Here is a 26,340-nt window from a genome sequence, read left to right on the forward strand (position 1 = left end):
TTGATATTCATATTAAACCATTAATAAAAAAGATTTTGTAAATAGTAAATTTAATAATTTTATATTTTATCCAAACTTTCTAAACTCAAACCAGAAAATTTGCAGAATTATTTCACAACAGTCCTCAATATTTCTATTCTAATTTTTAACTGGTTCATTTGTTACTGAGGCAATTGTAGATTATTTGAATGATGTATATTCATTTATTGCTCACGAAAAATAATTGTACACATAGGCTATATGTGTGTATGTATTATTGTCTGCAGCTGTTTTTCAATGTTCATTTCTTGCTATTAATTTTAGAGTGAAAGAAGAAATTGTGAATATTAATAATAATTTATTTGTCCAATACATAATACAACATAATGACACTTGATCTGAATTGAACAGGCAAAAATGAATTAATTCTTTCAGAATACAAACTTTTAATGTTCGAAAATTATAATTGCATGGTAACAATGTATATATATATATATACACACACACACTCTATAGTTAGTATAGTATATTACATTCAGTGTAGTTATAATAAAAAACATCGATGATGCAACTCCTCCCTTTCGAAATTTTTGGTTTACCTGAATATTTTCGAAATGCCAATTCTGTTACCAAAAATGTGTGCTTGTTTGAAGAATCAAGGTCTTTTCATCAGGAATCGTAATGGTGCGTAAGCATCTCTAGAAAGAGAAAGAAAAAATTATAGCTTTTTGCCATAATTTAATGAACATATCATATAATTTCTCAACATGTACGTCGAAATAAAAATAAGAAATGAAAAGTAGCATCAATGAATTCTGCAAATTGTATGATTATAGTGTTGAGAATGAAAGTAAGGAAAAGGACTTTGTACATATTTACGTGTCATACGGTGGATTAAAGTAAGAGAAGTACAACAAAATTGAAGAGAAAGTTGTAAGAGAATAGCATTTTCGTACGCAACGAGAAGTGTGTAGCAGGAGAAGGGAAGAAAGGAAACCCAATTGGAAAGATATGGCAGCATAGAAGGGAAGTATGAGCAGATGATGTCTTGAAACACACTATTTCAACAATATAAAAGAAGATACACGAAAGACATCTCCAAAATACACTAATTATAAGCAGTTAAATTACAGCTTGGTACAATAAAGTTTCCGAAAATGTCTCAAAGATGCAGACATATCCGCAGTATATGATCTAAGTTAAGATCATATCCTGGTGGGTGAAATAAACGCCCGCTTAAAGAAGATAAGATGCCAGATGATGAAAAGCCTGGCATAAAGGAACTACATGAAATAGGAAAATAAATGAATCCGAGAAAGAAAGAGATAGAGCCACTAAATATAAAGACAGAGCTAGAAAATGTCATACGATTTCTGAAGTTTCTAAAATCCCCCTACAGAAAGTAGCAGTAGGGAAATAGGATAAAGTAAAATGAAGATGTTAAGACCCCATGGCACATACCACAGTTACTGAAAAATATTAAGGAGAGAAGATAAGGAAATGATGTAGAAGGAGGAGAAAACTACACGAAACTAAATAGTGATCTAAGAAGACAAAGTAATAAGACAAGAATGGAGAAGGTAGAAATGTAAATAAATTGGGGATCAAGATAAAAGGGGAATGTATGATTGGATGAATACTAAAGTAACTGCTTGGACTTTGCGAAGAAGAAATGGAGGTCATAGATGATGAAATTACAGACAAAACAAGGAATATTGAATTTATAGGAAAGATATGTAGAATGGCGAGGTAGCAGAATCAGCTGAGATCCATATCAAACCAATTAAGTGTTTTGGACAGCAAATGAAGTTGATCATACGCTGATCGCTGATATAATAAAATCTACGAGAAAAACGATTGGATACAAGATTCCACAGAGAGTATCATAACTGCCCTACAGAAAAAAGCAACAATATAAAATGTACTTTATATCGGTTTATAAGGCTGATATCCAACTCGTGAAAGATCCCATTGCGTGCACTGTATTCTAAGGTTGAGTATTTTTTAGTGCAACAACAATAATCAGAAAGAAGGACGATAGAAGAGATGAAGTGGATTACTAGTTAGTGATGAAAATAAACATGAACAAGAAATTGGGAAGAAATGAAGAACTGCAGAAGTTCAATGGATGTACGGGCATGGCAACAGGAGATTTTAATAGAAGGCAAGTGTATTTTGTGGACCACTGAGCAGAGAACTGAAGGACTACTTTTTCATTGTAACGTTGTATAGTGCAGAAACCTGAAGGGGAGTATGGTTTGGAAATTTCTTTAATGCGGAGAATGAAGCGTATAAAATAGGCAGATAATGTAAGAAATGTAATTGTATTGGACTGGTTTTGTCAACTAACTTCAATGCTGGAAGTAATCAAGGAACGAAATTGGCTGGAACACAGGCTAAGAAAGAACTGCCTGATAAAAGACGAGTTGGAAAGAATGATTGACGAGAAAAAAAAACTGGTGAAGAAGATTTGATTTATTTGATTTTAGTGCTGAAAAACAGCTTACATGACTAATACAGCAGTTTGTGATGACATATGACATATACACAATATTACAATAAAAAAATGTGTAGGTACTACATGAAAAAATATAGTGAGAAGATTAATTTCATTAAAATAAAGATAATACAAATTTAAAACGTACAATGTAATCACATATGTTAAAAAACACGTTAAAAGTAAAATTTACACATGTTATTATCATAATAAAAGGTTACTAGGCTCCAGTGGATTATGACCGTATTGGGATATAAGAAAATTAAAATACCTATTATGTCTAAAATAAGAAGTGCCAGAAATTGCAGAACAGTTGTTTCGGAATACATATTGACGTGTCATTAGTGTAATTTTACATAATAAATACGGTACATCAAGTTTGCCATTAATTAATTTGGAAATGTAATTATAATCGTTTATATTTCGTCTTTCCAAGAGGCACGAAATATTAAGTTTGTCTAACAAATTATAATATTCATAATATAACCTAAATCGTCTGAATTTAAAATATAAAATTGAGAAAAATCTTTTCTGTACATTTTCAAGTATGTCTCATATTATTATTGCATGCAAAACTCCATGCTGTTGTATTGTATTCCAAAATGGGCCTTACATACAAAGTGAATAACTGAATTAACAATAATAGATTGTTTGAATTAGACCATTTGTTAATTAAGTGGCTGCTTTTCTTTCTAGCTTTTCTTGCAATTTCATATACATGATCTCTAAAATCAAGCCTCATGTCTAAAACGACACCCAAATCTTTAATAACTTCAACTCTTTTAACTACATTTGAGTCTAATTGATAATTATAAGTACACCACTGAATTTTCTTTGTAAAAGTGGTAATAAAGGATTTCTCTGTATTCATTACAAGTTGATTATTAGCCACCCAGTTACTGACTGCATTAAGATCAGATTGAAACTGAACATGTCTATCATCAGTGTCTATTTCAGTGAATATCTTGATGTCATCAGCATAAAATATATATACTTAGCATGCTTGATTACTTTAGAAATATCATTCAAATAGATAGCAAAGAGAAGAGGTCCCAATGGAGATCCCTGGGGCACTCCTTTCTGCATTTTACCTGCAGTTGAAAATGTTGATTTAATCCTTACACAGAATGTTCTATTACAAAGATAACTCATGAACCAAGCACAATATCTAGTAACACATCCATAATTGTTGAGCTTCTGCACTAATAAATTATGAATGATGCTATAAAACGCTTTGGATGAATCAAGGTATATAACATCTAGTTGACTCTTGTTACAGAACGATTGAAAAACATCAGTTATCAGCACTGATAGATTTGTACTTGTAGATCTTCCTGGTATATACGCATGTTGACATTCCTTAATTATACTTTTAGTATTAAAATATAAAGATTTGTGTATAAGAGATTCGAAGACTTTACTAAAAATATTAACAATAGTAATCGGTCTGTAATTAGAAATTTTGCTGTTTCCAGTTATCTTCTGAATTGGCACCACAGTTACTTCCTTCCATAATTTGGGGAAGATGCCAGTTTTTAATGATTTATTGAAAATTAAGCACAAGACAGGTGCAAGTATATCACTACATCCTTTGAAAATATAGTTCGGTATATCGTAGAGACCAGAATTACTTCTAGCCTTAATTTTCTTGAAGACATCAATTATATCTTTCTCACAGATTACAGGAGGAAATATAGGATTAAAATACCAATCAGATTCCTGAAGATCAGTGTCTTTCTGTTTAGAAAAATTACCCTCAAAATGACTCATAAATGCATCAGAAATTTCCTTCTCATCATGCAATATTTTATTATCAAATGTGACAAGAGTAGACAGCTTAGGAGGTGACCCATTAATTAGTCTCCAAAAACGAGTTTTGTCAATAGCGAAACAGGAATATAAATAATTATAATAACTACACTTAGCATATTTGATCATTCCCTTAATGTCTTTTCCTTAATAAATAAAATTTGGCATACCAAGTAAGTTTATTGGTTTTAATGTAATTACTTATAATAAAACCTTTTATTCTTGTTAAGCATACGTTTTATACTACGTGTTATCCAAGGAGAACAACGTTCCTTTTTATGATACACCATCTTAAGAAAATTTCTGTTTACAGCTATTAGTATAGAAGAGTGTAAGGACTCGACAATAGTATCTAGATCATTAGAAAAATCAATAGTTTCAAGGTTAGTCTTTAATTCACAGTAAGTGTGTAAAAAATCGCCTTTGCTAAAATTATATCTAAAAGAGGACTGATCAAATAATATCCGATGACATACAGCGTGTTCCGCTTAGAATGATCGAGAAATAATTGATAATTGTAATTGTAATTAATGGTTAATTAACACACCTTTTTACATGCCTTGACGTACAAACTCTCCGAATTTAGGAAAATGCTCAATGCAACTCGATGTGTGCTCCTTGAGTTGCCTGCAGACATCTCAATAGTCCATTTTCTTACCGTCGCGTCACGTGTCCATTGCTGTACTGAGTGGTACCAGACTTGTTCCCGCATTGGACATTAACGCGCATGAATAAGCTCGTGTATTCACTATTGATGTATACACTCGGAAAGTTTCTGTGTCTTGTAAAATGAAAATCAGAACAATATGTTCCTTTGTTTTTAAACGGTGAGCATTTATTTCTAAATCCCTTTAAGCGGAACACGCTGTACATATATCTATTGAATTGAGTCTTATACTTACATGAAGCGTGAGGAGCAAGATTGGAAAGTTTGGAGGTTCCAGTAAACTACCTACTTCTTAGTTAGAGAACGATGAACGACTAAGTTAAATTTTAAAAAATAAATTATGAAATTGATTGTATTTCACATTTCCATGTTAATGAGAATAATGTTACGGTGTTATTTCAGTCATATAATAAAATAGATACTTTCAAGCCGAAATGGCTATATTTTATTATCAGGAACGATAATTTTATGCATGTATTTCTGACAAACAAATACAGATTTTAGTACATTCAGTGTCATTAATTTACTGATTTTCTCAATACTTGATGCTGGATCATATCACTAAAACAGAACTTGGGATTTCATATGCTCTGTTAAAAGAAAACTCGTTGCAAGCAATTCATATAGAGTAATTTCTTTGTTTCTGTTTACTTTTCTTAGATTAATCAAACAATTAGTTGCAATCGATAATCGAACACTAAAACTATCTCTGCGTCAAAACTTGACGAGAGCACTTAAAGTCCTTGGATATTGAAAAAGTAAAGCTCCATTCTCTTATGTTATTTCCGTCTAACCAGTTGTGCACTTACGATTTCATTTAGCGGTTACTGAGATTTAAAACACTTTAAAAAGTTCAAAATTTTTAAAGCATTGAATTTGTAAAGTAAAATTTAGTACATATTTAACGTGTCACTACTCTAAACCAGCAATATACTGGCGCGATATGGTCAAAACATTCTTGATATTGCAGAATATCTGCTTCAGAACTGATGATTAAAATTACATTCAAAAGAAGGAATGTTCTTTCAATTATAATTATAAGAGTAAATTTAATCTCACCTTTCAACTTATCTCTCTTTAATGAAACCATTTCTACTGGATCAACAAAAGCTTCTGAATCTTCTAAATAACCACAAAGACTTTTCGGTAAAATTGCAGGATCTATGTGTTTGTGCAGAGAAGACGCATCTTGATAATGGAAGTACATCTGAAATGAGTTAATTTGAGTTAGTGTTTTAAGTCCACTTTATGCACAGTAAGGCTAATCAGGACTGGACCTACAGTTTAAAGTGGGATCCGAACCACTATGTGCCTCCACCGGGTATCGAAATCGGGACCCCTTGATTACAAAGCAACGACGATACCACTGCGCCATCGGGGAGGCCACACCATCTGAAATGAAATATGTTTGGAAGATATATAAACAGGTATTTCAACCTCTGAAATGCATTCGCCAAGGAACATCTTGTTTGTGAAAGGTGCATTTCAACATATATTGGTAGAAGATTCAAATTACAAATTCATTCCAAATACATCATTTGTTTAAAGAACCAACTCAACACAACAAATAGTCTACATTTCCTACTTTATTAATAACGAACTGTCGGACGAATTTAAGGACCAATCTTAACAATGAAATTTATTTATAGACCAAAGTCTTATAAAGAAATTCCAGGGCTTGTCATAATTCATCAAAAATTATAAATATTGAGCGAGGCTAAATGTTGAGTCACTGTGGAAGTGTTTAAAAAATTGTATGCAAAGACGTAACTGAATCTATGTTAATTCACTCTGACACATATATTTTGAAATACAAGTAAAAGCGGAAGTGATATTTGTGGTTTCCTATGTTTCAGGTCAAAATGTGGAATAATATGCAACTATTATTTGCAATATTTTCCTGAATCTGTCTCTCAGAAATTCTCTCCAACATTCATTGCAAGAATTTGATGTTCTGGTCGTCGCAACCTAGAACTATTAAAATTATTCATTATATATATATGCATATTTTCTAACTGAAGCTAGAACAGGTAAAGAGGACGCCGAACGAGCGAAGCAAGATTGTAAAGGGTAAAAATCGTGGGATACTGTCGCTATGTTTAATTAATAGTATGCATAATCAGTTTGCAAAGAAATAGTTCTAAAAATTTTCTTGTTCGCTTCGCTCGCAGTGTGTTCATTTACTCAACAGTCATACTATATCTGTACTTATTACTAATACTTCAGACAGGCAAGCGCGCACGCACCCATGCACTGATATTTCATCGATGAATTGGGCATTGGGCTTTCACGTGAAAGAAATATAATGTACATCAATAGAATATTACGACTTTGTTCAATTTTAATACCCTACTTTACAAATACATTGTGGATAATTGAGGACTAAAAGTGGTAAACGTTGTTAAGTGCCAAAATCGAAAGTGTTCGTGAAATCGCATCGTTCCGCACATCAGCCCGTAAGAACGTTCACATTAGAGACCTTTACACGCCCTTTGAACTACTTAGAGGGTTACCAGCCAGATTTCACGTTTACAACGTTATAAAGTATGGCACATTTCACAGTTTAACGCGGAAAACGGTGTTTGGATTCTTGTGGCACTTACAGCGTTTACCAATTTTAGTCTTCAATTTTGTACCATTATACTCAGTATTGTATATTTTCCCCTTGCCGATTATTTCTGTCAAAGACAGGAAGATATTTATGATTATTGCGATGTAGTTAGGGAACTATATAAAATCGTGTAGCCTACTTGTGTTCCAGCATATAAGGTAATTGGAAATGTAGAACGAAAATCTGTAGACAAGTTGCTAATGTGAAAATTTACTAGTAGGCTATATAAAGAATAACGAATCGTTTCGTACATAGTCAGTCATTGTGATTTCATTTAACCTATTTGCTTTATTTAAATTTATGCTCTGTGTAAAAGTAGGAGAGCGAGATTTTATCTCTATCTGTTCTAAATATCACAAATACAAGGAGAAAATATAATTATCAACTTAGGCTATATGCCAGCGAATTTTGCATGGTACGATTTCAATATATGTCCAAGTAGAGTTACAAGTGAATTGTTGTGAGGGATGAATGAAACACGCGCTGATATTCCTGAGACTTACGCCTTATCCTGAAAAACAACTCGTCTCTTGATTTTTACAATATCTAGCTTGTCTACAGAAAAAGGGATATAATTATAAGGATTTTAGAATACAAAATTTTTCTAACAATATTCTTCTGATAGAATATGAAGTTTATTATTCTCGCCTGGCTTGGACATCTTAATTATTGTAAGTCGCTTGCATATATTCTAATTTTCCGTGTAATTGTAAATTCCTTTTCGTAGCCCTGAATTACTGTTAGATTATTTAATATTAGTGTTCTTAGAATCCAGGTATTTCGAATAGGTTAGACTAGTACATTTGTTGCATTAGTATGTGTACACTTTTTCTCTTTGCTTGATGTAAAATTTTTGATACGAAAAATCATTTTAAAACATTGTAACCTACAACCAAACCAGTCAAACTTGTGCAGTCAAATATTTACCGGATTTCTAGAAAATTAAAAATTTATTCAAATTACACACGGGAATTGAGTTTCCAAAATTGGAAAGTTTGTATAATACGAAATTATAATCTTACAAGCTCTTTTCTCAACCTTCTGTACGTAACCTTTTACAAAATTATCTTGCAACCATAACTTGAATCGTAAGTGTTTATTCCACAGCAATTCAATAGCAATTATATACTGACGATGATAATTCTTTACGAATTTAGAGTAAGTTTCAAATGTAGGATAACATTTTATCTGTATCGCCTTTCTTACCTTGGTAATTTGAAAGATAAAGGTACAGTATGCAGAACGGTAAGGATTGGATTTTACTTTTAGCAATGTTATTTACTTATTTTCTAATGCCGTATAGCCTAACATTTGAAATGTTCTTGAGGTGAAATCAACGTTCTGAACGAATAAGAATGGACGATTCTGTCAGAAAAATAAATATTATACTCTCATAAGGCACTTTGTTAAATGTTGTAAATGGACTGTACTGGACTAATCCTGTGACGTCCCGGATGCTGGTGTGAGGCCCGTATATAATTATCTCGGAGGCCCAGATCCAGCCTAACACCCTTTCCTTTTATATGGGGGTGTTAAGGGACTTTTGAATCACCCGTAGGCTCTTGTAGGTATATTACTTTTGTCAACATGAGATTAAGAACTACACCGCATTCAGGCGGCAAAACTGGCTTTCTTAAACGACTGTAGAGCCTAAACGACGCACCAACGAGAAAAATGTTGTTTGTCCTCTATACGCTTCTGTGGTCCGTGTGCGTCATTAAAATGACACTCTGTATATCTATAGATATATAGATAGATAGATAGTGCGCGTGTGTGTGAAGGGGCGGCCCAAGATTTGTAGATCCGGCACTGATACACATAGGGGAACTAGGGGGAATATGGGCACACTTAAGGTTGTTGCGTCACAGCATATGCTGTGTGCGGTGAAAAAAATCAATTCTAGGTTTTCAACATCCATATAGGAGTCTTGATTGTCACGTGCAACTGAGTTCATATCTGAGCAGGCGAAAATAAGCTTTAAGGTCCTTTTGAAAGAAAAGTACTTGTCGAAATTGTGCTAAAATGAACAGCTGATGTTATTTTTGACTACTAGCAGTTACGTTCTGAGCAGAATATTATATGAGATATTGATCTGTGGATGTACCAACAATAAATGGAACAATGGTTCACACACTACGAAATTCATCATGGTGTTGTGTCTCCTCCTGACACAGTAGTACCAACTTACATAAAAGTTTGCAATTAGGGGAAAAATGACCACAGCAATTCAGTGTAATATGGGCACTTCAGAAAGATAAGCTTCTATCCCATGTAATCGTTTTCAAACCTCATAAATTGACAAAAAGAAACGTATTACTCGTAACAATTCACGATCCGTAACAAACTAACATCCTATTTCATTAACAGATGCACCTAACGACACAGTCAGTGCCCAGTGCAAACGTTGGTGAAGAATGGATTTGTTGTCACATTTGTTCCTTGCGGTATCATAATCATTGAGTTGGCATACAGGAAGAAATACTTTTCAGAGGAAATTTGAGGACTACAAGACATGTTCATGATCTGATGGGTACTAAACAGTAGCATATATAGTGTGTGTCCAGACATACCGGAAATCACTTTGTTAGAAAAATTCCAGCTTCTGTGTCACAAAATTCTCTGTTCCCCTCCCCTTTTATTTTCCGTCCCTGTGGTTCAGACTAATTTACACGTAAACATGATTTCGTACAGCAGATTCAAAACAACCAAACATAAGTTATTCAAATCCAATATGTTCTGTGACCACACACGTATAACACAACTAGGCAACCAATAAAAGGCATGAGTCATAATAACAAGTAGTTTGAGCTAAAACGAAGTGAGATAGTACAATTACATAGGAAATAAACCAGCGGTAGTTGCTGGGAACTTTCTTTGATTCGAAAATACTTTTTTAAAGAAAATAATATTGTTTAATAACGGTAAGATTTGTCTACACTAAATTTCTAAGTAAGAGTATTATGGATGTGGCAACTGCCCCCCTTGCCCTCCAATGCGTGCGCCATTGTATATGATACACATTCATTCAGTGTTAACCTGTGACTAATTTTTACGTGTATATGTCCTTAAAATATATCCATTAAACATAACTGCCCATATTCCCCACCAGTGTGCCCATATTACCCCTATCATATGGGTTTTGCAAGATTTTGTTTGTGCATTTCTTGTTCCTTTGCAGAAAGAGATTTTTATTCATGTGTGCTACCAGATACAGTGCAAAGAATAGTCTTCATTTTGCAATATGAAACTTATTTCTATTTCAATAAATCTCTTAATTATTATCATTTTTTCCCTTAAGGTGGTCATATTCCCGCCCCCCCAGCCCCACTTCCAATACACGTATATTGCGTATCTTCATGACTGGTTTCCTTACACGTGAGGAAAAAAGTTTATTTCAACGTGTGTCCGAATTGTACTAAGTCAGATTGTGTCGTAAATTCAGTAAATAAACTTCCTATCACCCAGAAATTTCACATATACGGACACGTATTGAAATAACTTTTCTACTTTTCTAAGCATGAGGTCTTCATTACTGAAATTATGCCCAGTTTAAAGTATTAAAGTAGAAAATTAGAAATTGTGAGGAGTTTCCCCAACTTACAGTCTTCGCAGCTTCGGTCAAAGCGATCACTGGCCAAACAAGTGAAATCGTTGCACTCAGGACACTCGAAGTGTTGATGAAGTGAATGATCAGCTTCCTAAATGGAGATATCTGCAAAACAAAATTACCTTAAATATCTACTTCAAAATATATAAAATACGAATACAAAGTGATGGAATCTAACGATAAATCAATTAAAGGAGAAATTGGGAAATATGATTGATCTATCGATATCGCCTTGTAATCAATAGGTCACTGGTTTGATTCCTGGTGGAGGCACATAGTGGTTCGGATCCCACTTTAAAACTGTAGGTCCAGTCCCGATTAGCCTTATAAAATGGACTTAAATCAATCAAAAAAGATTAATCTATTTCCCATATTTGAAATATTTGTCATCATTTTCGTCAGTCAAAACTTGACAATGTGAAATTCAAATGATGTTCAATACATTAAATTTTCATAGAATTTTTCTGCGGATTTTTTTTTTTACCACTGAACTACCGAGCCTGATTTTTTGGTATCGCTGTTTTACCTGCGTGGAATCATCTCTGTCAGTGCTACTGCAACGGGATATGTTGCCTTTGAAACACTGTAGACGTCGACGTTGCCTGGATCCTCCCAGCGCAGAGATGTTACTTCTTTTTAAATTAGGCACACACAGGAGATTAAATTTTCAGTATCCATTTTGTTTATTTTAGCCTTTCCGAATAAGAACAAAAGAGAAGAAAGTGATTTTCAACTGGTATCATCACCTTTATTATTGGGAAAGAATTTGACGAATTACTCTTAAAAAAAAAATACCGGGTTCGATCCGGGAACTTTTCTAACGATGGAAGCGGCCCCGGCGCCCACCCAGCGTCGAATGACATGGGTACCTGGGGGAAACCCTGGGGGGTAAAGGCGGTCATAAAATTCCTGATCATTCTTCTATAGTTTACTCTTGCTTAAGTGACTCTGTATTGAGCATGGCCATATAAATACACCCTATACCATTTATAATATTGCATTTTCGAATATATTAGTTAAGGTAAATTGTTCGGGTTTTCCCCAATTAATCCAAGAATGAATCATGTCATATTTTATGTTTATGTTTTACATTCGATATTTTAGAGGTACTCCTTGGGTAATTTTGCTTCCACTTTCATTCACAAAATAATCTGTAATACGAAGAATTTGGATCCTCCTGCATTTCTTCCCTCCTCTTGGTCACTATGTACGTTGTAAGAGAAGAAAAAGTTACATACTATTTGAAAGTTGAGAAAATAGCAACTTTCCTAAGAATATTTTAAAATACTGTCAATCGTTAACATTTTATTATAATGACAATGTTCCATTTAAAGTTATACATGGTATCTACAAATGATTGGAGCTGTTTAAAATATTATTTATTTAATTATTTAATTATTTAATACTATAGTATTAGATGTAATTTGTTGGAATGTGATGTTTGAGTACAGTATCTTACAAAGTTTTGTTTCCTTTTGCGGGTGTTGTACTTTTCAGCCTCCTCCCCTCTAGAGCGCAGCAGTAGATAAGATGGCAACAAACAGCGAGGAAGCATATGATGTTCTCGAATTTCATGGAAGTCGCACAGTAACAACGATTCAACGATGATTTAGAACGAAGTTCAGTGAATATCTACCCAGTGCAAACTCCATACGACGATGGTATGAACAGTTCACTGGTACAGGATGACTCTGTAAGGTGAAATCGTTGAGCAAATTGACGTGCTGCATCACCTTTGGGAAGAACTTGATTATAGCGTTGATGTTTGCAGAATCACAAAGGGGGAACATATCGTACACTTGAAATGTGTCACAAATCTTCTTGAGTTTCTTTACAAAACTGTAAAGTTACTTCACGATACGCCCAATAATACGTGTACAATAACATCATGAAACCGGTTTAATCATTTGTAGACACCCTATATTATTGTAAAAAAATTGAACCACAAAATGATACTTATTATAATATACGTAAATTATTTCTGTCAAAATTTTAATATTGGCTCTCGATAGCAGTTGAATATGGCGGGGGGAATATTCTGAGGAGTCCTCGTTTAAATCTAATGTGTGCGGATCGAGGTTAAGCACCATAAACATCTCTTATTTTTTTAATAACTATTCCAAGTGCAGAACTGAAACCACTAGCGGAAACATTTGTTTTTTCACACATCGCTTGGTCACTGAAAAATCTAGTTCTCTCTCAAGATTTTATTTTGTACAATCTGTTGACATGATACATCGGCTAGACTCTCACCCATCCACGGCATGACTGTTCACTGCTATGTAAATTAAAACTAATACCTAAATACCTGAGCCTTCCTTGCGTATGCATTAATGTTCTTCCAAGTGAACCACTTCATGATTTGCCACCTGAGCCCTGCACCGTTGACAATGACCAATGGCCCTCCTGCTCTCATGGTTCTCTCGTCCTGCACTGCCAAGTGGAGGAAGATGTCTTCAACGAATCCAAGTTCTTCGCACGTTATCTTGCTTGGGTCAATTTTACCTTTGGAAATAAGTAACACTTCTTAACACAAGTTTCATCAGCTTGAGTATTTGAAACATAATATTTTAATATTTGTTTTATATAACATGCTTATTGCATAATTTAAATTTCTGTGTACGGGGGGGGGGGGAGGGGCATAAAAGTCTCACGTAAAAATAGTAATATTTTCATTTTAAACCCTATCTTTGGAAACTTATTTGACGAGAAAATCGAAGAGAAATTTTTAGCGCAGGATTAAGTTCTCCTCCTTAACATCTCTTACTAGCAGTATTTCTTACTGGCAGACATTCGTTTGCATTGACAAGGAAGGGATAAATTAGAAGAATAAGAGGACATTGAAGGCACTTTATCCACTATTACCTATCTATCAAAGGCAATCAAAGGTGCTCCCTACAAATTTGCTCCTTTAGCTTCAGCAATGGGGAAACACGTGCAATTTACTTCAATAATAAGATTTAATAGACTTTGCACCAAGAAAACACAACTGATGTGGCCACCTCGTCCCTAGCTCATGCTCTAGAGCAACAGTGTTTATTTTCCATACTTGCTATTCATATATTTCATAATTTGGCGAACCAGCTCTCTGTTACTTCGGCGTTTATCAAATTGGTTCAAAGATGAAAACAGAGCTTGGTGTTCGCACGAAAAATATTATTTCAGATGCAGTGCACCACTTTCTGGAAGTTTTCTGTACAATGTATCTGCAGGTTCTATAAATAACCGAATATATTAATTTAAAGATGAAGAAGGCCAGGAAAATAAAAGATTTTAATTTCTTCTATCGATGCCTTAAACATTACCACAGTGATTATGGTTCGTATGCTTAGGTGCAACACGATTCTTGGTCAAATATTTTAATATACTTTACAGTAGCATAAGGATTTTTTTAAAAAAAGAAAGCAGTCTCGCAACTTTCTTGTGTGGTGGTCTTACTCCCTTTAAAACAGATGATACAATAATGTTCTGTCTTACTCTTATTTCTTACTTACTATATCTCACTTTCGATAACAGTAACGGACTGACACCCTGTGGTTTTGCATTTAGCCAATGAAAAGACTCCATAATGAACATACAGCATATACAATTCCAGGTTCAATCATCCTGCCTTCAGTGGTAGTAGTGGAAATGCGTGCGTGCTCTGTACTTAGAACGAACGTACAGCATATACAGTGAATGTCTATAACGTACACTATTTGAAAAAATAAAAACCCTGCGTGAATTGCGCCTGAATTATGACAGTGCTATGAAAACATAGCAATGACGTTGAACCAGAAAATGAAACGGGGTGATTAAAATTTGGACTATGATTAACATTAAGTAACATATCAGGCCCTTGCAATCTAGTAATTGTGTGGCGGAGTAGACATTATATAAATAGTGAGTATATATTTTATACATTGTCTCCGGTGATAGCTTCAATAAAGCGTACAAATAATAGTACATTTGATATTTAACCACCACAATATTAAGATTATCCTTTTGCTTCGGGTGGATTCATTGAGTCATAACACATTACATTGCACATTCACATATACGAAGCCACCCATTTCATTTGAACTGTTATCAAGAATGACGCTCCCAATCCTAAACAACGGATTGACGGAGATTGATTGAAAGTTGTCAACTAAAAGTGCACTTCAAGGACGGAACGTCGAGGGGATAAGGGGGGTGATTCCCAACTTCATTTCCTGAAAGATTGAGTTTGTAAATCTATCTTTATCAGCGCGTTTTGTAATATATTTAGTACAATAATATCTGCTACACGGTGAATTTATCGGAATGTGTTCATTAAAATTTTTTTGCATTATATACACCGCGTTTCAAAACGATGAGAACGATTTCAACTCATTATATTTTATTTATAAATTGTCAATATTAGATATAATTTCACCAAGTTTAAGTGTCAATGGTTATCGCGAAGTTAACTCACAAATGCTCAATGTGAGCACTCTTCGTTACTCTGCACTTTGCACATGTCTAGATCCATCCAGATACGTTTCAGCATGCTCTCATCAATGCTTTGCACCGTAGCGCTAATGAGCGTATCATGTTCCTATCATGATCAATTGTCCCCAGCGTAATTTCATTATTTTTTGTAGTGATTTGAAGGTACTTTTGAGTCACCTGTATAATGGCAATTACGGATGTCACTCCATTTGTAGCAGTTCTTAAAAAATGATAAAATTTGTCTACTTAGTTTCCTACTGTGAGAATCGTGCCTGTGTTGAGAAGATAAATTCAACTATAGAACTCGAAAAGATGAATTCACTGAATTAAATGGAGGTGAGAAGTTTTACTATGCCCTGTACTCTAAGTAGTTAAACCCAGTAATCGTCTAAATAATAAAAGTAATAAAGAAAATTGGTACTGCCTAGACATTAAGATGTTTTTGTTTTGTTAAGTGGCAATGAAGTTAGTTTTTGTCAGTATCCTCTACGGAGCGAATAGGCAACTTTGAACCTTCGCTTACTCTTACGTCACGAGTACTAAGTTGCGTCATACTATCTCGATTATTTCCACCAAATGAGCGTAATTTTCTTCGGAATAGAAACAATCAGCTGCACCAATGATCATGTTTTCCTGTTAATTTATGAAAGTAATCTTATGTGGAATTTATTTCATGCAATATCAAGTTTAAAATCATAATCAGTGATGAGAAAGGAATACAATTCATTTACTTTGCTGATACACGGCTATGAGTCGGCCGTCGGTGTCCCTCTCCCTCAGCACTTGCACGATGCCCAGGCTCATCAGATGAGAGTAGTTGGCGGGATCGCCTTTGCAGCAGTAGTCTGCGTAATGGAGTCTCCCCTTGTAGACTGTCACGATCTGAAAGATGGAAGAAACCATAAATTCTTACATTAACACTGAGGTAGTAGCGCGGAAAAAATTACACGCCATTGGTCACGCGGATCACAGTTGTGATCCATAGAATATCTTTGTTACCCATTATTTGTCAAAATGTACCTGATTTTAGCAAGAATGTCCTTTGCAAAGTTTTCTAGTTCACTTAACTAAAACAATTATAAGTTATTTCATTCAAGACGTTACTGAAGGATGGAAATTCTAAATGAAGTGAATCAGATTTGAGTGTGAGGAAATCAAACAGAAATACACATTTAGAATCAAACTTTAAATATTCTCTTTCCTCACAAGATTGGCACAGGTTTTGGTGGTCTGGACACACACGCCATACATTTACAACAGATTTTAGAAACGAACACGAAATTGCGAGCCTCAAGGTCACGCATATCCAAGACTTTCTTGCTATGTTTGGTTGACGCTCCCTCCCTAGGATATTTTATATCTTTACGTAATTATTTTAGACTTGATGATAATGTTTATCCTTTTATATACTTTCCTTTAAATGTAATAAATGATAGAAATGATCGACAGAAATTCCTAAGAAATGAATAAAGCATTTTAAATACTGAGAACAACATAAAACAGTAAACATACACCCACGCTGACACAAATTAAGTATTTGGCTCATCATAACTGTGTTGGTAAAAATCCGAATTGAAGGCTAAGTATGATGTTACGTCCTGTTGCTATTGCCCGAAGTCTACGTAGGAGTATTCTTTCGAATAGTTTGTTTACATGCCTCAGCAGGCCAATAGGACTGTGACTTTGCGGAAACATCTTGTTCTTTCCCTGCTTGGGTATCATGATGAGTTTCACCTCTTTCCATTTGTTGGGATAATGGACGGAGGGTAGCATGGCTTTGAAGATCCTGGTAAGACGACTGTCTTCCACGGCAGATGTTTGAGGTGTCTTGTCTCGATATTGTAAGGACCTACTACTTTCTGCGGTGGTAGCTTGCGCATAGGAAGTGATATTTCTGCTGGGAAGGCGAGCACTTGTAGTTACTGGTAGATATTCTTCTCTGGTTTTTACTGCGCCCTGGACGTGCTCCATTGCACAGTTCTAGCGAGACTGCAAACTGCTCCTCCTACTGGTCCTCGAAGATTTTCACCTGTTCCTTGGGTTGGAAGGTTAGTACTCTTTATCCATAAACGATCGGTGGTGGGTCGGTGTCTTTCTATGATAGTCTTCTTGTTATTCCTCAGAACTCTGTCTAGTTTAGAGTGCGAGGTGAATAGTTGGTCCCAACGGTGTTCATAGACATTCTTCAGTAGTTTCCCGGTTTGTCTATTAACATGTTCCAGAATGTTTTGTGTTGACTGTACCTTATCTGCTGCTGGGGCATTCCATTGTCACGGGTGGGACGCCCAGACTACATTTTTCTTACATTAAAGGGAGTATTCTACTAATAGTTAACCAACATTACTTTTACAGCTTCTGTTCAATGAATTACGAAACTAAACACTGTTGATTAAGCATAATTACCCTTAGAATACTTTTCCAGATTTATAGTTATAGGTGATCAATTTTGTGTCGCGGCTGGGACAGAAAGTACACTACCTTTTTATTTCAGAAGAACTTTACTTTAATTTCTGTTAATTTTCAAATGAGGAAAATAAAATATTTATGACAAAGAGAGCAAGTAATTAACCTTTGAATATCCTAGTGGAGTTTAAGAGGAATTGTAACAGTTAAAGGGAAAATTATTTTTTTCTTGTTTTCACGGTTGGGACAGTAGGATGTCATGGGTAGGACACAATATAACACAAAAGTAAATCAAAAGTTAAAACAAGCAAACAAAATGTAAAATACCTTGTACTATTAACTAAATTTTGTATAATACTTGAGTTTCTATCCAAATGAGAACAAACTGCTCAAAGGAAATATAAGGTATGTCAATCCAGTGTCAATGAACAATTTGGAATTTTTTATTGGATCGGTTTTATTTGGATAACGGTACTTTATCGGTATCGACCAAAACTTCATATCGGCCAATCCCTGCAATAAAGTAAGAAAGGCAAGCCTGCTTTTATCCTTCACCACACTCACATTGTGTCACGGGTGCGACACCTTGAAAATATAAAATCATTTTATTACCTGTCGGTTGCACAAATTAAAACGTAGTCTATGAATACCACTGAACATTGCTCATTACTGTGTAGCGTTATACACTCTCTCATAACAGGTAATTCACCATCTTAAGTTTCTAGATGTTTTAAATCACAGGATAACACCAAGTGAGAATTACATTTAAATAATAATAATAAAAAGTCCTTATTACTTTTATAAATTGAAAGTACAGAGTTGTAAGCTCAAAGAGGAATGAATTACTCTTTGTTCTAAAGAAAACAATATAATATAATTTTTACAAATATGTACCTCGCTATAGCTAGAAAGTGTCACGGGTGGGACAGATATATAAAAAAAATATGATCAATAATTACCTGCCATTTAACTACAAAAATGCATTTAATATGAAAACAAGTTCAGAATGTCCTCTCTTCTGTGTTGTTTCATCCATAACCTCAGAGTAGATATTTCACTATCTTAACTTAATTATGTTTTAAGTCACGGGTGGGGGGACATCATAAACTCAGAGTTTAATTTGAAAGATTACAGAAACATTCTGACCTCTTCAAGCAAAGCACCAATTGAATTTTAAAGAAATAACACTGAGGAACTTGTAAAACTTCACACAACAACTCGGGTCCGGTACGTTTGCCGGACACTCACTTGCCCGACAGGTACATTTTGCCAGACAACAATAGTGAGAAGTAATCTTTCCCTCTGCTTTTTTAAGGACTTGGGACCTTTCAGAATTACAGTTCATTCTGGGTAGCATTAAAATATGTTATTATTATTAGCCGTCACTCTTACTCTTCTGCTACAAATTCCTTCTTAGTTCGTCGATGATGCATTAAGTAGCATTTCTTAATACTTGATAATGCAATATTGTGCAATACCACGCAAGAAATCCAGCGTTGTTCGATTTATTCTATCGTTGAAAACAGTGGTGATGCTTTTTTCTCTTTCAACGTATTCCTTGCGAGTTGGCGAAAGATCTCTCCCACGAAGGATATCATCTGTCCTACGTTGCAATTGTAACTGTTCCTTTCTGAGCTCATCAATCATTGTGTAAACACCAACATGAGATTTTCCAACAAGTGTCTCAAAAAGTCTGTGTCATGCTTCGACTCGGTTGTGTGTTCTTGGAATACTAAAATTTACTCGATCAAATACGGACCAGAAATCTGGAGGAAATGAAGGAGGGCTTCGAGTAATTCTTCCAATTCTCGTAGTCCGCCTGATTTTACCATGTACATAATTATTCTCGAACCACTGTAACACTACATTCGCTTCATCAGGAAAAAGAGGCTTTATCTCATCAAATACAGATGGAATATCACCAAATGGGAGGAAAGTAAGAGCTGGAATATGTCGAAGTTTCAAACTAAACGTCTCATCTTCGCCATACTTTTTAGCAAGCCCTGATGACTGAATATGGCACAAACTTTGTCCTAAATGAAAGAAACACCCTTTACTAGCAGCATCTGGGAATTCGTGCCTAGAATAATTAATTGCTGCTTTTTCGAAGTCACTGATAATAAATTGAGGGTTTAATTCAAGGTCATGTTCAGCTGCGAAGTCGTTCAAATATTGAAATAAATGAGTATAACACTCTTCTGATTTGCTGGTCATTAAAGCGTAAAGAAGAGGAAGTACTTTTGCATTTTCACCATTTTCAGCAGGAGCGTGAATGGTGTACAGTTGAAAGAAAAGTGTTGGAACAGTTTTAAATGTCCCATCCATGATCCAATGAAGGGCGCCTTTCAACAGTGCGACATTTTGTTTTGTTCGTGAACAATAGTATGCGTTCATTGTTAAAGGATTAGTCCTTCACTAGAAAGTTTTCCTTACCAATAGTCCTAAGTTGTAATGGAATATCAATATTTTCCGAAGTAGTTGGCTGTGGAGGCAAAGCTTCTTTACGAGCTCTTTTGATAACTTGACGTAGAGCTTGGCGACTAGGCATTGAAGCTTGACTTTGCTCCGGGACAGCATTGGTTTCTTCTTGAATAACACCATGTAACAAAAATTTGTTTAAGTGAATTTTATTTCCTGTTTCTGATGCAGTTTACTACAAAACACTAGAAAAACACAATTTTACATGTGGGAAATTGTTTTTAATGAAATGACAATGATTTTCTGATTTTTTAGTAAATGCATGTATTTGGGACAATGAGAACTTGTTTACATTGATAAACAAGATTGAACACATGTCAATGGCGGACGGGATCGGCTGTGTCTAGTATCGTGCGGAACTTCACCTCCACATTTCTCTGGTACAACGTGACTTTTCAATCAGTGCTATGTGTTAAAATACAACCAGAGTCCCTCAGACTCATGTGAGCTACAAACTCTGTCTAACTGAAAGCCGAGGGCCATAAAAAGAAGCTTTTTTACCAGTTACAAGATATCGGATTGCCCGAATAACACAGTCCTCAAACGGTGACCACGATCCTCCGACTCAGTGTTGCTACCTACGGACGAGCATGGCCTCCAAAAAGAAAAACAGCAGCAGCCTGGACAAGAGATGCAGTTTTCTGGAGGCAACTCTCAGCAAATTGGACTCCAAAGTGTCGGAGGCTTTGAAGTCCCTGCCACAGTGTCAGCCCACGGTAACAACGGCCGCCGCAGAGACAGTTTCAAACAGCACCATCTTCGAATGCCTCCAAGAAGAAATCAAGGATCTTAAGAACCAGATATTGGAGCTGCGATCAGATATGGATAGTTTGCACAGCAGAATGCTATCACAGGAGGAAGCTACAGACGCTGCTGAGCAGTATAGCAGGAGAAACTGCCTTCTCCTCCATGGAATCTCGGAAACGCCAGATGACGACACGATGAGGGTTGTCACGGACACTTTTTCATCGAAACTCGGCATCACTCTTAACGCCTTCGATGTGGATCGCCTGCACAGGTTGGGTCCCAAACGTACTCGGACGTCGGCCGAAGTTGTGCAGCAGGGACACCGCCCCATCATCGTTAAGTTCCTGAGGTACCAAACTCGGGAACACGTGTATAAAAACAAAAAGAAACTAAAAGGAACCGGCCTTTTGATAACGGAGTCCCTGACGGCGACGAGACAACATCTTCTACGCCGCGCAAAGGAGACGTTCGGGGTGAGGAACTGCTGGACCGCCGATGACCGGATCATCATCCAGGGCAGCAACGGCAGAAAAACTATCAACACGGCTCGCGAGTTTGAAACTCTTCTGTAACGCTAAGGTGAAGAAGAAGCCAAGTGCAATGATGAACTGCATAATCGCCACCAAGCCAGATACTTATCTATGTTCGCGTGTTTTTGCTTACTTTTATATGTTAGTTTGTGTCTTCGTATCTAAGTGTATGTGTTTATGTATGTGTATGTGTTTTCGTAGAAGTTTATGTGTTTGTGTCGAGTCTGTGTGTGTCCCTCCAAAAATGTATAGCATATACATATATATTAAATCTGTGCAAATGTTAATCAACAACATGAGTGTGTTCTCCAGTGGACGTCTACTTCTATCCATGTCGCAAAAGAATCCTGGTTTCAGTACTGGTAAGTCCAACAATATATACATATATATCTCCTTTCTCTTCTCTCTCTCTCCCCCTCTCCCAGGCCAGACGCGCCGTGTTTGGGTAACAAATTAGAAGATATGCCAACACTAAGTCCAACCACAGTCTATTTTCGGCAGCTATGCCAAATGGAAGGCGAGTCCAGCGCTCAACCCCCTGTCTCCCCTCCCTCACTTTCTCCTTGCCCTTCTCACCCTGCTGTAACGGTACGGAAGGAGGAGCTAGTCAAACACCCAAGGGCATTCCATGCAGCGCACGTCAACTCGCAGAGTCTTTTATCCCACTACGACGAATTCCGGACGATATTTGCGCCTCTGTCCTTCGATGCCATTCTTGTATCTGAGAGCTGGCTTGTTCCAGCGATCCCAGATCACCTGGTCGAAATGCAGGGATACAGGCTTTATCGTTGCGACAGAATAAACAAAAGGGGAGGGGGCTGCGCAATATATTTAAAAGAAAACATTCCCGTAAAAATCCTCTCTTGTTCTCAAGGAGAATACTCGGGTAGTTCGGAATATTTGATACTTGAGCTAAATATAAACAACCAGAAAATCCTCCTCAGCGGAGTGTATCGACCCCCAAAAACAGTTTTTGAAAATTTTGAAAAGGAAATATCCAAATTTTTACCATTATACGAACATTGTGTTATATTAGGTGACCTAAACTTCGACCTCCTGAGCTCCAAACCGGAAGTATGGAATTACAAAGACACCATATCGTCTCTCAACCTGTCAGTCTGCCCGTTAAAAGCTACACATCGTTCTCAACAAAGCGAAACTCTTATTGACCACATATTAACAACTAACCCACAAAAAATTCTAAATTTAGGACAATTACCAGTCCCAGGCATATCGAAGCACGATCTTATTTTTATGTCCTATTCTCTTAAAACATATAAATACAAACCAAAAGTAATCTCCCTCAGAGATTTTAAACGACTTGACATTCAAGCCCTGAATATCGAAGCAGAAAATATGCCATGGCACCTGGTCGCTTCTTTTCAAACGGTGGATGAGAAAGTGAACTTCCTGAACTACCTCATCCTACAGATATACGACAAGCACGCGCCCGTGAAAAGAAAGAGAGTTGCGAGACCTCCCAGCCCGTGGATTACCCCCGAGATCCTGCAGCTGATGTCCCGCAGGGATGCAGCATACAGGCAATATAAGTCCGCACTCAAATCGAACCTGCAGTCAGTGCGTGATTATTTCGAAGAATACCGCATTCTTCGGAATCGGTGCACGCAGGAAATACGAAAGAGAAAGTTTTCTTTTGCCGGACAACTCTTAAACTATAGATCGCAACCGAAATCGCTGTGGAACAAACTTAAAATGTTCGGCGTTGGGAAAAAACGTGATAGAAATGAAATAATTGGCATTTCCACTGAAGAACTAAATGGTCATTTTCAGAACTCATCAGACATAAATCCTAAAATTAAGAAACGTACGATCGACTCCATAAGTGTTCACAAAAGCAAAAACAAAAATTGTTTTGATTTCTCTTTTATAACTCATGCTAAGGTTCAAACTGCAATTAATAAAATCAAATCCAATGCAACCGGAGCAGATGAAATTTCTATAAACATGTTAAAATGTATCGCTTCCCACATCTCGTTTGCAATTGCAGACGTTTTCAACACATCCCTGTATACTGGCACGTTCCCAAATATTTGGAAACTCGCTCACATACGCCCCCTGGCTAAAATCACCAACCCAGTAAGCGCCCAAGATTTTCGACCGATCAGTATTCTCCCCACTTTGTCAAAAGTATTTGAACACATCGTGCACGAGCAAATTTTTAATTATGTAAAATCGAAAAATATGTTAAACCCCTTCCAGTCCGGTTTCCGCCCACAACACAGCACCAGCACAGCGCTCATTAAAGTGGTGGATGATGTAAGGTCAGCAATGGATAAGAGATATCTGACAGTGTTGGTTCTCCTCGATTACAACAAAGCCTTCCAAACCGTCGACCACGATATCCTGCTGGCAAAATTGTCATCTTATTTCAACTTCTCCCAACCCGCTGTTGACTGGACTCGATCATTCTTAGCAGCCAGACAGCAATGCACATTAGTTTCTGAAAATAAGTCGTCATGGCTGCCGATAAATTGCGGTGTTCCCCAAGGAAGCGTTTTGTCTCCGCTACTGTTATCCATGTACATAAATGATATATCGGAAACATTTCAATCAACGAATTACCACCTGTACGCTGATGACATCCAATGTTACTTATCGTTCCCTAAAACAAACATCAATATGGCCATCAAAGCCCTAAACGCTGATATTATGAACGTCTGCAAGTGGTCTCAGGCAAACGGTCTACGAGTAAATGCTGAGAAAACTAAATGTATTTTAATTGGCTCAAGGCACCTCATATCCACAACAGCGAAGTCCTCCATCCCGGACATTCTTGTAGACGGAAAACCCATATCACAATCACTTTCGGTCAAAGACCTGGGAATTGTTGTGGACGAAAACCTCACCTGGAGTGACCATGTGAAGGCCATATGCAAGAAATCTTACGCAGCATTACACTCACTGTACCGCCTAAAAAACATCTTACCACAAGAGGTAAAGAAAACACTCGTGGAATCGCTAGTTTTGTCGCAAATAGACTACTGCGACTTGACGTATGTTGACCTCAACGGTGAACTAGCAAGACGTCTACAGTGAATACAAAATGCATGTGTACGTTTCATTTATAACATCAAACATTTTGACCACCTTACCCCGGCTTTCAAAGACCTAGGCTGGTTTGACCTTTCAACACGCCGTCGCTTCCATGCTCTTACAGCGCTGTACAAAATAGTGCATTCAAGTGAACCCCCTTACCTATTTTCACGATTTCAACCCCTAAGCGCAGCACACACCTTTGCTACCCGTTCACGAAACAACTCCCTGCTCACCATCCCCTCCCACAAGACAGCATTTTACGGACATTCCTTAACTGTCACTGCCACCAGAACGTGGAACGACCTCTCCAATGACATAAGAAACTCTTCTTCTCTCGGCAATTTCAAATCAAAATTAAGAAAGCATCTTCTGGAGGCAACTTACCAGTGCTGAAAACAAGGAAAGAAAATAGAATGAAACCTTTCTTTATCTAAATTTGCAGGACAAACACCGACCGACTTCTCTGTATTTTAAGTATTTTTGTTATGTGTGTGTTCATGCTGTACGTGCATTTTTTACGTTTCTTACAGCATATGTCTGCATTTTTGTGTTTTGACTTTTTGTGTTTTTTTTTCGTTTTTTTCCTTTTTTTTCTTTTTTCTTTTTTCTTTTTTCTTCTTTTTTCTTCTTTTTTTTCTTTTTTTTCTTTTTTTTCTTTTTTGTGTTTTTTCTTCTTTCTTTTTTGTTTTTTCTCTTTTTGTGTTTTTTATTTTCTTTGGTATTTTGATCTTTTATATTTCGCAAACTTTTAGATATTTCAACTAAATTTGTAAAATGTGAAATAGATGGTTAAGTGTAAGAAAAGGCTTGTGCCTTAACTTCGCCATCCAAAAGAAGAAGTAAATAAATAAAATGGAGTGAAGAAATATAAAGAAAGGGCTACAGTACATGAAGACCTGTACATTCCATGTAAAGATAATAAGGTCTCTAAAAATGTGTTGTTTTCCTACTTTTCCTATTGAGATGTCCATCAGCTTCTCTGATCAGTCCCCAGATGTAATCGCCTAGCATCCGCTCATTATACTGTCCCTGGTACCTTCTTTCAAACAATTGTAAGTCTTGATGAAACCTTTCGCCCTGTTCCTCTGAGTATGCACCCATATGGGATTTGAAGACATCTAGATGTGAGTGGAGTACATGCACCTTTAAAGACATTCTGCATCCCATTCAGAAGACCCTATACTACATCTCTGTAATTTTCCACCCTGTGATTACCCAGGAAACGATTCACTATGTCCCTGAAGCTATTTCAGGCATTTCTTTCAACAGATCGAAGCTTTCTGATGAAGTCGTCAGCGTTAAGAAGTTTATTCACTTGAGGGCACACAAAAATTCCACCCTTTATCTTAGCCTCTGATAGTTTGGGGAAAACAGTCTGGAGGTACTTGGAAGCTTCCATATTTGATTGTAATAATCTTTTCACAAATTGCTTGATGAGACCAAGCTTAATATGCAGGGGAGGCATTAGGATCTTTTCCTGCTTGAGAAGGCGTTCCCACTTCA

The 26,340-nt window shown here is 36.3% G+C and overlaps 1 protein-coding gene across 2 annotated transcripts in view; it reads right to left on the minus strand.

Moving 5' to 3' along the window:
- Positions 1-317: 317 nt before the first annotated feature.
- The window catches only part of LOC145979499 (uncharacterized), a 50,971-nt gene continuing 24,948 nt past the window's right edge, over positions 318-26,340 (minus strand). For both annotated transcript variants that reach the window (XM_083112433.1, XM_083112434.1), the window contains exons 4-8: positions 16,354-16,504; positions 13,479-13,675; positions 11,165-11,275; positions 6,012-6,159; positions 318-677 (exon numbers count right to left, since the gene is read on the minus strand). In XM_083112433.1, the coding sequence (XP_082968559.1) occupies positions 649-677; positions 6,012-6,159; positions 11,165-11,275; positions 13,479-13,675; positions 16,354-16,504 (636 nt within the window). In that variant the 3' untranslated portion in view covers positions 318-648. The remainder of the gene's footprint in view (positions 678-6,011; positions 6,160-11,164; positions 11,276-13,478; positions 13,676-16,353; positions 16,505-26,340) is intronic.

This window comes from Lepisma saccharinum, chromosome 26 (genome assembly GCF_977018435.1).
Source record: "Lepisma saccharinum chromosome 26, izLepSacc3.1, whole genome shotgun sequence".
NCBI classification, from domain to species: Eukaryota; Metazoa; Arthropoda; class Insecta; order Zygentoma; family Lepismatidae; genus Lepisma; species Lepisma saccharinum.